The sequence below is a fragment of the Aethalodelphis obliquidens genome, unplaced genomic scaffold (genome assembly GCF_003676395.1).
Source record: "Aethalodelphis obliquidens isolate GAN/ISIS:26980383/991018 unplaced genomic scaffold, ASM367639v1 scaffold16, whole genome shotgun sequence".
NCBI classification, from domain to species: domain Eukaryota; kingdom Metazoa; phylum Chordata; class Mammalia; order Artiodactyla; family Delphinidae; genus Aethalodelphis; species Aethalodelphis obliquidens.
In genome coordinates this window covers 18,054,411-18,070,497 of record NW_020837960.1, presented here as the reverse complement: position 1 = coordinate 18,070,497, position 16,087 = coordinate 18,054,411, and the positions used below count along the sequence as shown (strand labels likewise).

The 16,087-nt window shown below is 42.2% G+C and overlaps 1 protein-coding gene across 3 annotated transcripts in view; it reads right to left on the bottom strand.

Moving 5' to 3' along the window:
• The window catches only part of FAM124A (family with sequence similarity 124 member A), a 107,617-nt gene that overhangs the window by 52,539 nt on the left and 38,991 nt on the right, over positions 1 to 16,087 (bottom strand). The window contains exon 5 of one of the 3 annotated variants that reach the window (XM_027116378.1): positions 15,707 to 15,807. The exons of the other annotated variants lie outside the window; for them this stretch is intronic. Coding sequence (XP_026972179.1) covers positions 15,707 to 15,807 — 101 coding nt within the window. The remainder of the gene's footprint in view (positions 1 to 15,706; positions 15,808 to 16,087) is intronic. 3 annotated transcript variants of the gene reach the window in all.

Genomic DNA, 16,087 nt, shown 5'->3' with positions numbered 1-16,087 from the left:
CAGCTGAGTCAGAGCCCACCCACTGCTGAGGGTAGCTCCTGGTCCTGCCGACCAGAGAGCCAGGTGGGAACACTTCAAAGCTGTGTAGCCCAGCATCGCTCGAGCGAAGAGTCCGGCGGGCAGAGCTGATCATCCCCAGAGCAAAGCCAGCAGCACTGTTCGGCCAGGGAGCTTGGGGTGTGGGCCGGCTTGAGTCAAGACCACAAACAAAGAGCCTTGCCAGGCTGGGAGCCAGTTCTCTTCTCCGCCCAGGCAGGGGGTTAATTCACAGCCAGACTACTTGAGTGTAGCTCCTGGCTCTGCCCAACCAGAAAGCCTTCCAGAATACCTGCAAAGCTGCTTGCCGTGAACTCTCCTGCTCTGTCCGGGAATGGGAGCTAATTCATACCTGTGCCCACTGCTGAGGTAGCTTTGGGCCCTGCCTGACCACCTGGGAGATGGCAAGGACCAGCAGCACTTGAGCAGAGAGCCTGGCCAGCAGCTCCCCCAGTCTGCAGAGACAAGCCAGTGACCCCGTCTGAGCAGAGAGTTCGGTGCACAGGTCTGCCTGATTAGCTTCCCAAAGAAGAGTCTTCCCAGCTTTGAGGTGTGCTCTGCATCCCCACTCCCCACCCCCACCGCCTTAGCAGAGAAGCTAACCTGCAGCTCTGCCCAGTGCTGAGTGCAGCCTCCAACTCTGCTAATTAGGAAACCTACACAGAGTTTCTGGGAATCTCAGCAGCTCACCCAGCAGCCCTGGTCCCAGCAGCAATTGAGCAGAGAACCTGACCAGCAACTCTGCCTCTGAAGGTAGCCTCATCTATCCAGGGAGCTTAGTGTGTGAGTCTGTCTGATTTGATTCCCGAAGAGCCTTGCTGTCCCTGGAGACTGTTCTGCAGTCCCAACCATGCAGGGAAGGTCATTTATTGCCATACCCAAAGCTGAATACAGCCTCTAGCCTGAAACAAGATGGGAACCTAACCAGAGCTCCCGGCAATCTGTGTGGCCCATCTTGCAACTGCAATTACAGCAGCACTGAGTGGAGAACCTGGCCAATGGCCCAGCCCATCAGCAGAGCTAGGATGCTGGCCCATCAGGCCAGGGAAGTTAGAATATAGTTCTGCCTAATTTGATCTGCAAACAAGAGCCTTGCCGGCCTTGGGGACTATATGGGGCCCTGCCTGGGAAGGGAAACTAACTCATAGCTCCATCCACTGCTGAATATGGCCTTCAGCCCACCTGACCCGGGGACCTAACCAGAACACAGGAGAAGCTACGTAGCCCACCCCACAGCCACGTTCACAGTGGCACATGAACAGAGAGCACAGCACAGGGCTTTCCCTGTCTGCAAGCAAAACTAAGGCCCCATCTGACCAGGATATTCAGTGCACAGTCCAGCCTGATTTGGGTCCCCAAAACAGTGCCTTGGGCCCTGTTCTGCTGCATCCCCAGGCAGGGAAACTAATTCATAGCCCAGCCAACTGCAGAGTATAATACCCAGTCCCGACCATCTAGGAAGCCTGACTAGAGAGTCCAGACAAACGTGGAGCCCATCCTACAGTCTTTTTGGGCAGGGAACCAAGCCAAGAGTCCCATCCAGTATTCACAGCCAGTGGTACACTCCCCTCCCCATGACCTCAGAGCCCAGGCAGAGGCCTCATCCAAAAACAGACACTGACAGTAAGCCCTTCCTGCCCAGGTATGGTACCAGCTGACATGTCCAGAACACTAAGCTGAGCAAACTAGTAAAGAACTTCCCCTGCAAAGTTCTGGAAAAGAAAGCACTCAGATACATAGATATCAATGTGATGAATCAAGGGTCAAAAATAATCAGATAAATAGTACATCACCATGGGAAACTAATGAAGCTCTAAAAACTAACCCCTGTAAGTGGAGATCTATGAAGAGCTGGAAAAAAATTCAGAATAACCCTCTTAAAGAAGTTTAATGACCTACAGGAACACACAGACAGCTATATGAAATTAGGAAAACAATGAATGAACAAAACAAGAAGTTCAACAAAGAAACAGAAGGCATCAAACAAACAAACAGAAATCCTAGAGGTGAAAAATACAATGACTGAAGAATTCAATAGAGAGCTTCAAAAATGGTCTCGACTATGCAGAAGAAAAAATATCAATGAACTAGCAGACAGGATATTTGAAATTATCCAGTCAAAGGAACAAAAACAAAAAGAATGAAAAATAGTGAAGAAAGCCTATGGGACTAATGGAACACAATAAAAGGAAACAGTATCTACATTATGAGAATTCCTGAAGGACAGTAAGAGAGGGACAAAAAGTATATTTAAAATATAATGGCTGAAAACTTCCCAAACCTGTGGAGAGAAATGGACATGCAGATCCATGAAGCCTAAAGGACCCCAGATAGGTTGAACCTGAATAGACTACACTGAGACACAACATAATTAAAATGTCAAAAGTCAAGACAAAGAATTCTGAAAGCAACAGTAGAGAAGAGACAAGTTACATACAAAGTAACCCCCACAGACTACTAGTGGGTTTCTCAACAGAAATTTTTTTAGACCAGGAGAAAATGGGATGATATATACAAAATACTGAAAGAAAAAACTGTCAACCAATAATTTTATACCCAGCACAGCTTTCCTTCAGAAATGAAGTAGAGATAAAGACTTTGCCAAACAAACAAAAGTTTGTATAAGGAAGATCAACTACTAACCCTGCCTTACAAGAAATGCTAGAGGGAGTTATTTGAGTGGAAGTAAAAGGGTGCTATTTAACATTATAAAAACATAAGAAGGTAGTGTGAAATTCACTGGTAATGGTGAATATATAGTCAAAGTTAAACTCAGTAATATGGTAATGGTGATGCGTAATTCACTTACACCTCTAATTTAAAAGTTAAAAAACAAGTGTAGTAAAAACTATGACTACAGTGATCTGTTATGGGATATACAATATAAAAAATATGAAATGTGTAACATCAAAAACCTAAAATGTGAGGGGAGGAGAAATGAAAGTGTAAAGTTTTAGGAATGCTCTTAAAGTTAAATTGTTATCAGTTTAAAATGTGGTGTTATAATTCTAAGATATTTTATGTAAGCTTCATGGTAACTGCAAGGGAAGAACCTGTAGTAATTACACAAAAGAACATCATAAAGAAGTCAAGACATATTGATACCAAAAGACATCAAAACACAAAAAAGACTGCAGAATAAGAAGTGAGGAACAATGGATCTACAAAATAGCCAGAAAACAATTAAAATGGCACTATTAAGTCCTTAAGTATCAATAATTACTTTAAACATAAATGGATTGCATTTTCCAATCAAAAGAAAAAGAATGGTTGAATGGATTAAAAAAAACAAGATTCAATGATATACTGCCTACAAGAGACTGACTTTAGCCTTAAAGATGCACACAGACTGAGAGAAAAAGGATGGAGAAAGATACTTCAAGCAGATGGTAACCAAAAAAAGCAGGGATAGCTATACTTATGTTAGACAAAATAAACTTTAGAAGTAGTAAGAAGATACAAAGCAGGTCATTATATAATAACAAAGGGGTCAATCCTTCAAGAAGATACAACCATATTAAAATTTATGCACCCAACACTGGAGCACATAAATATATAAAGCAAAAACTAACACAGCAAAAGAGGAAATGAACAACATAAATAATTGTTGGGGTTTTTAGTAAAACATTCTCAACAATGGTTAGATCATCCAGACAGAGAATCAATAAGGAAACAGCAAATTTGAACAACACCATAGATTAAATAGATCTAACAGATGCATACACAACATTCTGACAGCGGCAGAACACACATTCTTCTTAAACACACATGGAACGTTATCTAGGATAGATCATATGTTAGGCCATAAAATAAGTCTTAGCAAATTCAAGAAGATCAAAGTCATAGTAAGTATCTTCTCTGACCACAGTGGCATGAAACTAGAAGTCAGTAACAGGAGGAAAACTGGAAAACCCTCAAATACATGGAAATTAAACAACACTCTTCTGAAAGACCAATGGATCAAATAATAAATCAAAGGGAAAATTGAAAAGTACCTTTAGACGAATGAAAACAACATACTAAAACTTATGGGATGCAGCAAAAGTAGTTATAAGAGGAAAGTTCCTAACAATAATAAACACCTATACAGCAACAAGAAATATATCAAATAAACAACCTAAGTCTATGCCTCAAAGAACTAGAAAAGATAAGACTAACCGTAGTTTAGCCAAAGGAAGGTAATAATAAAGATTAGAACAGAAATAAATGAAATAAAGAACAGGAAAACAAGAGAAAAGAGTAACAAAACTAAGTGTTGGTTCTTTGAAAATATAAACAAAAATTGACAAAACTTTATCTACACAAACCAAAGAAAGAAATAGAGAACCCAAATTAAAAGTTATAAATGAAAGAAGAGACAGTATAACTGATATCATAGATATACAAGGGATTGTAAGAAGCTGCTATGAAAAATTATGTGCAACAAACTGTACAATCTAAAAGAAATGGAAAAATTCTTAGGAAAATACAACCTACCAAGAATGAATCATAAAGAAGTAGAAAATGTGAACAGACCAATTAGGTAGGGAGATTGACTTGGTAATCAAAAATCTTCCAACAAAGAAAACCCCCGAACCAGATGGTTTCATTAATGAATTTTAACAAACATTTAAAGAATGAATGTGAATCCTCAACCTCTTCCAAAAAAGTGAAAAAAAGGGGACACTCCCAAACTTATTTTATATGGCCAGCATTACCCTGACACCAAAACTAGAAACAGACACTACAGGAAAGGAAAACTGCAAGCCACATCCCTAATGAATACTGATGTAAAAATTCTCACTAAACACTAGCAAAGATGGCGGAGTGAGAGGACACGGAGTTCCTGTCTCCCCGCAGCTAGGGCACTTACCAGATGCTAGTGGGGTACCTCGATGCCCAAAGAGACGGGAGGAACCCCTGAGTGACCAAGTAGGACATGGCGGGGGAGAGGGGGATAGGAGAAGTGGAGGCCAGACGGGACTGGTGCCCCTGAGGGGTGGCTGGGATAGGGGAGGGGTTCCCATGCCTTGAGGGACCCTTGGGGGCTCAGAGGATCAGGGAGGAGCATGGTTAGTGTTTCCCCTGCCCAGTTGGGCCCCAGGAAGCCTACTGGGCTCCTGGACCTGGTCCTCTGCCCTCTGAGGCCCCCTCTGGCCACATGGGTCCTAGGGGCGTAGGAAGGAGGGAGGAGGGGAAAAGAGGAGGAGAGGCGGATGTGAGGGAGACCCTCCAGGACCGGAGGATGAGGGGACGTGTGGAGGGCATTTCCCCCACCCACTCAGGCCCCGGGAAGCCTGCTGGGCTTCCGGGCCTGGTCCCTTGCCTTCTGGGGCCCCCTCCGACCACATGGGTCCTAGGGGCATAGGAGTGGGAGGGAAGAAGAGGAGAGGCCAATGGTGAGGGACCCTCCAGGATTGGAGGATTGGGGGTAATGTGCCTAGTGTTTCCCCTGCCCACTTGGGCCCAGGGAGCCTGCTGGGGTCCCGGACCTGGTCCTCTGCCCTCTGAGGCCAGAGGCACTCCTGGGCCACTCTGGCTGTGCTGAGCCTAAGCCCTGCCCCCGACCCGGGGTTTTTCCAGCCCTGTGGGTCCTAAACATAGGCCCTGTCCCCACCTAAACCCCACCCCCCACAGCCAAGGCCCTTCCTGGCTTTCTTTTTTTTTCCCCTCTTTTTTGCTACTGTGGTTCTGTTTTACCTTCCAGTTGTTGTTTCATCTATATATATATTTTCTAACATATCTGTTAGTTTTCTAATCTTATTTTACTTTTTCTCTATATTATTGTTCTGCTTTTTTTTTTTTTTTTCGGCCCTGCATGGCTTGTGGGATCTTGGTTAACAACCAGGGGGGCACACCTGAACTCCTGTAGTGGGAGCTCCAACTCTGAACCACTGGACTAACAGAGAACCTCAGACCCCAGGGAATATTCATCAGCGTGAGGTCTCCTGGAGGTCCTCATCTCGGCACCAAGAGCCGGCTCTACCCAACAGCCTACAAACTCCAGTGCTGGAAGCCTCAGGTCAAACAACCAGTAAGAGAGGAACACAATCCCCTCTATCAAAAAAAAAAAAAAAAAGAGATCACAAAATAATATGTCACAGATGAAGGAGCAAGGTAAAAACCTACAAGATCAATAAATGAAGAGGAAATAGGCAACCTACCTGAAAAAGAATTCAGAGTAATGATAGTAAAGATGATCCAGAATCTCAGAAATAGAATGGAGGCACGGATGAGAAAATACAAGAAATGTTTAACAAAGATCTAGAAGAACTAAAGAACAAACAGAGATGAACAACACAATAAATTAAACAAAAAATACACTAGAAGGAATCAGTAAAAGAATAACTGAGGCAGGGGCTTCCCTGGTGGCGCAGTGGTTGAGAGTCCGCCTGCCGATGCAGGGGACATGGGTTCGTGCCCTGGTCTGGGAAGATCCCACATGCCATGGAGCGGCTGGGCCTGTGAGCCATGGCCGCTGAGCCTGCACATCCAGAGCCTGTGTTTCACAATGGGAGAGGCCACAACAGTGAGAGGCCCACGTACCACAAAAAAAAAAAAAAAAAAAAAAGAATAACTGAGGCAGAAGAATGAATAAGTGAGCTGGAAGACAGAATGGTGGAAATAACTGCCAAGGAGCAGAATAAAGAAAAAAGAATGAAAAGAATTGAAGACAATCTCAGAGACCTTTGGGACAACACGAAATGCACCAACATTCGAATTATAGGGGTCTCAGAAGAAGAAGAGAAAAAGAAAAGGTCTGAGAAAATATTCAAAGAGATTATAGTTGAAAACTTCACTAACACGGGAAAAGAAATAGCCACCCAAGTCGAGGAAGCGCAGAGAGTCCCATACAGGATAAACCCAAGGAGAAACACATCAAGACACATACTACTCAAACTAACAAAAATTAAATTCAAAGAAAAAATATTAAAAACAGCAAGGGAAAAGCAAAAAAATAACATATAAGGGAATCCCCATAAGGTCATCAGCTGATTTTTCAGCAGAAATTCTGCAGGCCAGAAGGGAGTAGCAGGATATACTTAAAGTGATGAAAAAGAGAAGCCTACAACCAAGATTACTCCTACCAGCAAGGATCTCATTCAGATTTGATGGAGAAATCAAAAGCTTTACAGAGAAGCAAAAGCTATGAGAATTCAGCAACACCAAACCAGCTTTACAACAAATGCTAAAGGAACTTCTCTAGGCAGGAAACACAAGAAAAGGAAAAGACCTACAATAACAAACCCCCCAAAAATTAAGAAAATGGTAATAGGAACATACATATCAATAATTATCTTAAATGTAAATGGATTAAATGCTCCAACCAAAAGATATAGACTGGCTGAATGGATACGAAAACAAGACCCATATATATGCTGTCTACAAGAAACCCACTTCAGACCTAGGGACACATACAGACTGAAAGTGAAGGGATGGAAAAAGATATTCCATGAAAATGGAAATCAAAAGAAAGCTGGAGTAGCAAGTCTCCAAAATAGACTTTAAAGACTGTTACAAGAAATAAGGAAGGACACTACATAATGATCAAGGGATCAATCCAGGAACAAGAAGCAACAATTATAAATATTTATGCACCCAACACAGAGCACCTCAATACATAAGGCAAATGCTAACCACCATGAAAGGGGAAATCAACAGTAACACAATAACAGTAGGGGACTTTAACATGCCAGTTACACCAATGGACAAATCATCCAAACAGAAAATAAATAAGGAAACACAAGCTTTAAATGACACAACAGACCAGATAAATTTAACTGATATTTATAAGACATCTGACCTGAAAGTGGCAGAATACACTTTCTTCTCAAGTGCACACAGAACATGCTCCTGGATAGATCACATCTTGGATCACAAATCAAGCTTCAGTAAATTTAAGAAAATTGAAATCATATCAAGCATCTTTTCCGACCACAATGCTATGAGATTAGAAATCAGTTACAGGAAAAAGACTGCAAAAAAACACAAACACATGGAGGCTAAACAATATGTTACTAAATAACCAGTGGATCACTAAAGAAATCAAAGAGGAAATCAGAAAATACCTAGAGACAAGTGACAATAAAAACACAATGATCTGGGGCTTCCCTGGTGGCACAGTGGTTGAGAGTCTGCCTGCTGATGCAGGGGACACAGGTTCGTGCCCTGGTCCAGGAGGATACCACATGCCGTGGAGCGGCTGGGCCCGTGAGCCATGGCCACTGAGCCTGCGCGTCTGAAGCCTGTACTCCGCAAAGGGAGAGGCCGCGGCATTGAGAGTCCCGCGTACTGCAAAAACAAACAAAAAAACCCCACAATGATCCAAAATCTATGGGACACAGCAAAATCAGTTCTAAGAGGGAAGTTTATAGCAATACAATCTTACCTCAAGAAACAAGAAAAATCTCAAACAACCTAACCTCACACCTAAAGCAACTAGAGAAAGTAGAACAAACAAAACCCAAAGTTAGTAGAAGGAAAGAAATCATAAAGATCAGAGCAGAATTCAATGAACTAGAGATAAAGAAAACAATAGCAAAGATCAATGAAACTAAAAGCTGCTTCTCGGAGACAATAAACCATATTAAAAACCCTTCAGGCAGACTCGTCAAGAAAAAAAGGGAGAGGACTCAAATCAACAAAATTAGAAATGAAAAAGGAGAAGTTACAATGGACACCACAGAAATATGAAGGATCATAAGAGATTACTGCAAGCAGCTATATGCCAATAAAACGGACAACTTATAAGAAATGGACAAATCCTTAGAAGTGTACAAGCTTCCAAGAATGAACCGGGAAAAAATAGAAAATATGAACAGACCAATCACAAGTACTGAAATTGAAACTGTGATTAAAAATCTTCCAACAAACAAAAGTCCAGGACCAGATCACTTCACAGATGAATTCTACCAAACATTTAGAGAAGAATTAACACCTATCCTTCTCAAACTATTCCAAAAAATTGCTGAGGGAGGAACACTTCCAAATTCGTTCTACAAGGCCACCATCACCCTGACACCAAAACCAGACAAAGATATCATCAAAAAGAAAATCACAGAACAATATCACTGATGAACACAGACGCAAAAATCCTCAGCAAAATACTAACAAACAGAATCCAACAACACACTGAAAGAATCATCCAGGAAAGCAAGGATTCTTCAATATATGCAAATCAATCAATGTGATATTCCATATTAACAAATAAAGGAATAAAAACCATATGATCATCTCAATGGATACAGAAAAAGCTTTTGACAAAATTCAACACCCATTTATGATAAAAACTCTCCAGAAATTGGGCATAGAGGGAACCTACCTCAACATAATAAAGGCCATATATGACAAACCCATGGCAAACATCATTCTCAATGGTGAAAAACTGAAAGCATTTCCACTAAGAATGGAACAAGACAAGGATGTACACTCTCGCCATACTTATTCAACATAGTTTTGAAAGTCCTAGCCACGGCAGTCAGAGAAGAAAAAGAAATAAAAGGAATACAAATTGGAAAAGAAGTAAAACTGTCACTGTCTGCAGATGACATGATACTATATATAGAAAATCCTAAAGATGCCATCAGAAAACTACTAGAACTAATCAATGAATTTGGTAAGGTCACAGGATACAAAATTAATACACAGAAATCTCTTGCATTCCTATACACTAACAACAAAGAATCAGAAAGAGAAATTAAGGAAACAATCCCATTTACCACTGCAACAAAAAGAATAAAATACCTAGGAATAAACCTACCTAAGGAGGTAAAAGACCTGTACTCACAAAACTATAAGATACTGATGAAAGAAATCAAAGATGACACCAACAGATGGAGAGATATACCATGTTCTTGGATTGGAAGAATCACTATTGTGAGAATGACTGTACTACCCAAAGCAATCTACAGATTCAATGAAATCCCTATCAAATTACCAATGGCATTTTTCACAGAATTAGAACAAAAATTTTACAAGTTGTATGAAAACACAAAAGACACAGAATAGCCAAAGCAATCTTGAAAAAGAAAAACAGAGCTGGAGGAATCAGGCTCCCTGACTTCAGACTATACTACAAAGATACAGTCATCAAAACAGAATGGTACTTGCACAAAAACAGAAATATAGGTCAATGGAAGAGGATAGAAAGCCCAGAGATAAACCCAGGCACATATGGTCAACTAATTTATGCCAAAAGAGGTAAGAACATACGATGGAGAAACGACAGCCTCTTCAATAAGTGGTGCTAGGTAAACTGGACAGCTACATGTAAGAGAATGATATTAGAACACTACCTAACACCATACACAAAAACAAAGTCAAAATGGATTAAAGACCTAAATGTAAGACCAGACACTATAAACCTCTTAGAGGAAAACATAGGAAAAACATTCTTTGACATAAAGCACAGCAAGATCTTTTTTGACCCACCTCCTAGAGTAATGAAACTAAAGACAAAAAATAAACAAATGCAACCTAATGAAACTTAAGAGCTTTCCCACAGCAAAGGAAACCATAAACAAGACGAAGACAACCCTTGGAATGGGAGAAAGTATTTGCAAATGAAGCAACGGACAAAGATTAATCTCTAAAATATACAAACATCTCATGGAGCTCAATATCAAAAAAGCAAACAACCCAATTAAAAAATGGGCAGAAGGGCTTCCCTGGTGGTGCAGTGGTTGGGAGTCCGCCTGCTGATGCAGGGGACATGGGTTCGTGCCCTGGTCCGGGAAGATCCCACATGCCGCGGAGGGGCTGGACATTTCTCCAAAAAAGACATACAGATGGCCAAGAGGCACATGAAAAGATGCTCAACATCACTAATTATTAGATAAATGCAAATCCAAACTACATTGAAGTATCACCTCATACCAGTCAGAATAACCATCATCAAAAAGTCTACAGGGCTTCCCTGGTGGCGCAGTGGTTGAGAGTCCGCCTGCCGATGCAGCGGACGCAGGTTCGTGCCCTGGTCTGGGAAGATCCCACATGCCATGGAGCGGCTGGGCCCGTGAGCCATGGCCGCTGAGCCTGCATGTCTGGAGCCTGTGCTCCGCAACGGGAGAGGCCACAACAGTGAGAGGCCCACATACAGCTTAAAAAAAAAAAAAAAAAAGTCTACAAATAATAAATGCTAGAGAGGGTGTGGAGATAGGGGAACCCTCCTATACCAGGGGTGGGAATGTAAATTGGTGCAGCCACTATAGAAAACAGTATGGAGGTTCCTTAAATGACTAAAAATAGAACTACCATATGACCCAGCAATCCTACTACTGGACATATCTACTGAGAAAACCATAATTAAAAAGGACACATGTACCCCAATATTCATTGCAATACTATTTACAATAGCCAGGACATGGAAACAACCTAAATGTCCAATGACAGATGAAAGGATAAAGAAGATGTGGTACATATACACAATGGACTATTACTCAGCCATGAAAAGGAATGAAATTGGGTCATCTGTAGTGATGTGGATGGACCTAGAGTCACTCATACAGAGTGAAGTAAGCCAGAAAGAGAAAAACAAATATCGTATATTAATGTATATATGTGGAATCTAGAGAAATGGTACAGATGAACCTATTTGCAGGGCAGGAATAGAGACACAGACGTAGAGAACCAACATGTGTACACAGAGGGGGAAAGGGAGGGTGGGACAAATCAGGAGATCAGGACTGACATATATACACTACCATGTGTAAAACAGATAGCTAGGGGGAACATGCTATACAGCACAGAAAGCTCAGGTCAGTGCTCTATGACAACCTAGATGGATGGGATGGGGGTGGGGTGGGAGGGAGGTCCAAGGCGGGGGGATATAGGTATACATATAGCTGACTCACTTCACTGTACAGCAGAAACTAACACAACATTGTAAAGCAATTATACTCCAATAAAAAAGAAAAAACACTAGCAAACAAAATCCAGCAGCACATTAAAAGGATCATTCACCATGATTAAGTGAGATTTGTCCCAGGATGCAAGGATGGTTCAATGCATGGAAGTTAATCAATATGATACATCACATTAATAGAATGAAAGAAATATCAAGTGATAATCTCAATAGATTCAGAAAAAGAATTTGACAAAATTCAACATCTGTTCAACATACCTCAACATAACATAGTCCTTATATAACACGCCACAGCTAACATCATACTCACTGGTGAAAGGTTGAAAACTTTTCTTCTAAGATTGGAAACAGGACCATGCTTCCCTCTCTCACCACTCCAATTCAGCCCAGTACAGGAGTCTTAGCCAAAGCAATCAGGCAAGAATAAGATAAAAGCCATCAGCATTGGAAAGGAAGATGTAAAATGGTCTCTATTTGCAGATGACATGATTTTATATATAAAAAGTCATAAAAACTTCATAGCATCAAAAACAATACAATACTCAGTAATAAATTTAACCAAAGAGGTGAAGTTCTGTACACTGAAAACTGCAAGACACTGATGAAAGAAATTGAAGGAGGCACAGATGAATGGAAAGGTATCCCATGTTCAGGGATTGGAAGAACTAATATTGTTAAAATGTTCATACTACCCAAAAACATCTATAGATTAAATCCAATCCCTATTAAGATTCCAACAGTTTTTTATAGAAATGGAAAAAAAAATTCTAAAATTTATATGGGACCACAAAAGACCCAGAATACCCAAAGCAATCCCGAGAAAGAAAAACAAATCTGGAGTCATCACAATTCTTGATTTCAAGCTGTATTACAAAGCTATAGTAATCAAAACAGTATGGTACTCTCATAAAAACACATGCATAGACCAATGGAACAAAAGATGCTCTGTTATGGTGGTAAGAAGAGTAATTTTTTAAAAAAATCTCTAATTTCCAAAAATATTTTAGGTAATTTGGTTTGATTACTTTCTAATAAAAATATAATAACAACTTTAAAAATGAAAACATCAAACTAAAAAACTAATAATAGAACTACCATATGACCCAGCAATTCCACTCCTGGTATATATCCAAAAAACCCAGAAACACTAATTTGAAAAGATATGCACCCCAATGTTCATAGCAGAATTATTCACAATTGCCAAGATATGAAAGCAACCTAAGTGTCCATCAACAGATAAATGGATAAACAATATGCAGTATATATATATACAATGGACTACTACTCAGCCATAAAAGAGAATGAAATTTTGCCATTTGCAGCAACATGGATGAACTTGGAGGGCATTATGCTAAGTGAAATAGAAACAGAAAGGCACTATATGCTATCACTTACATGTGGAATCTAAAAAATAAAACAAACTAGTGAATATAACAAAAAAGCAGACTCACAGATATAGAGAATACACTGGTGGTTACCAGTGGGGAGAAGGAAGTGGGGAGGGGCAACATAGGGGTAGGGAATTAAGAGGTATAAACTATTAGGTATAAAATAGGCTACAAGGATATACTGTACAACACAGGAAATACAGCCAATATTTTATAAGTATAAATGAAGTATAACCTTTCAAAACTGTGAATCAGTATATTGTACACCTGTAATTTATATAATACTGTATATCAACCATACATCAATAAAAAAGGATGCCTAATTGGGAGCTAACAAAAAATATATTAACACAAGAGGAAAATTCAGTGGAAATTAAAACAGGTTTTTTGGCCCAGTGTTTGAAGGTTCAGCCATCCACTCAGAGCTGCCCGAACAGGATGTGGTCTAGATCGGTGGGATCTAGAGACCCAACTCCTAACTGCTGGCTTCCAGAAGGCTTCTGCTATGGTCTTCCTGTTTTCCCAGGCCTGGAGGGAGGCGCCCCTCCGGAGCACACCCTCTGCACCCCACTTTGCTGTACCACAGCTTGCACGTCACACTCCATGGAATGGTCTGGGATCCGTCATGAACTTGGAGCACAGGACTCTACTGTTCATCTCTGTCCATCTCCAGTACCACGTGTGACTGAGAGGAGATACTCAAAGTGTTTGCTAACTTGACCAGCTCCCCAAAGCGCTGGACCATCCCTTTCTGTTGCAGTTTACCTACAGGCACCACGCGGTCGGCCTGCAGGGGACTGGCCCTACCTGCTGGTAGTCGCTTGCCACATGCAGAAACAGCAGTCCTTTCTTCCAGGTCCACCACCAAACCAAACCCCTTTGGAAGCACCGCCCTGGACAGACCAAACTAAATATGCTAAGTGAGACAAGTGAGACAGGCAAGCCACAGGGGAAAGCTGCTCTAAGACTGAGAGCAGAAAACACTGACTAAAATTCCTCATTTTCCTTCCTCTGCCTCAAAGATCTGATCCCAAGTCCTGCCAAGGTCTATAATCATAGTTCACTTCCTTTTTTAACCTAAAAGCAAATTACTCTTCCTTCCAGGCCTGAAAGAGCTATGATGTCACTTACACATTCTGCGGGAATAGCAAACTCAGACGATGCTCCGGGAAATTATTTTCTAGGGGTGACTTTCAGCCAGCCTGGGCAATCTGCACAGATAAAATAACCCAGTGCAGGCAACGTGGTTGACTGAAAAAACCCCAGGGCGGGTGTAGTATGCTGGCGTGCCCAATGGCCTCCCATTCACTCAAACCCCTCCCTGCCTGCACGTGTGGCTGCCCTGCTCCTTGGGTCACTGCATCTGCCCTGAGAACACCAGAGACCAAGGGGGAGGAGGGACAAGCTAACGTGTACTGAGTAGCTGCTGGGCATTGCACTTGGGGCTGGGAACAGGATACAAGCAGTTTCAGGAAGCTCTGAGCTCATCTTACAGACACCTCTTTTGACTTGTACTCTTTTTTTCTTTTAATTGAGATATAATTGACATATAGCATTCTATTTGTTTCAGGTGTGCAGCAGTGATTCGATGCATGTAGTTTAAATTGTGAATGATCACCACAATACTGTGACTTGTACTCTTGACGTTCTGTCCTGAGCCTGCTACTAAGTACGGTTATAATAATTTTTAAAAAGGGAATGTGCCCCAGGCAGTGCTTATCAAACATGAAGTGACAACTGGGTAGCCCTGCTTAGAATATCCTGAGCCTGGTGCACATGTAGAGAGGATGTTACAGACGTCAGCACCTGGGAGCTGGTTAGAAATGCAGGATCTCGGGCCCCACCCTGGACCTCCTAGATCCGAGTTTCTGGAGGCGGAGCCCAGGGATCTGTGATTTTCAGGTCTGCTGAAGCTTGAGAGGTGCCGGCAGAGGGAACACCCAGGTCCCGGCTGTGTTCCTCGGAAAAGAATAGGGAAGAGCACGTGCGACTTCCCTGGTGGCACAGTGATTAGGAATCCACCTGCCAATGCAGGGGACACAGGTTTGAGCCCTGGTCCAGGAAGATCCCACACGCCGCGGAGCAACTAAACCTGTGCGCCACAACTGCTGAGCCTGCGCTCTGGAGCCTGCAAGCCACAACTGCTGAGCCCATGTGCCACAACTACTGAGCCCGCGTGTCACAACTACTGAAGCTGGCTCGCCTAGAGCCCGTGCTCTGCAACAAGAGAAGCCACCGCAATGAGAAGCCCAAGCACCGCAACGAAGAGTAGCCCCCGCTTGCCGCAACTAGAGAAAGCCCGCGTGCAGCAACGAAGACCCAACACAGCCAATAAATAAATAAATTTATTTATTTAAAAAAAAAAAGAAAAAGAATAGGGAACAGCACAGCCAGCATGGGTTCCTGAGTCAAATGTCCCCAAGTTTGCTCCCAGTCTCACCATTTGCCGTTGGTAATTCTGGGCATGGCAGTTACTGACCTACATCTCCGGGTGTGCGTCTGCAGGATGGGGGTACGGGTGGTCCCCGGCTGGTAGACGCGCTGAGAGGGTTAAGTAAGGAAGGTATCCTACAGTGTGGCAGCTCCTCAGCAAGCAATTAATATTCACTATCACACCATTATTATTTCTTGGGTAAACTCCTCCCTGCATAAGCTCCTCCCAGACAAGAAGCTGACCGACTGGAGACGGTCTGTGTCCATTTCTGGCAGCTAGAAGCAGAGGTGCCCAGCCTGCAGTGGGGACCGTGTTACACTGTCGCGTGTGTCGTTTGGCCCTCCCAGAGATGCCGGCTGACCCACCCCTTACTCTCCCACCTCTCCT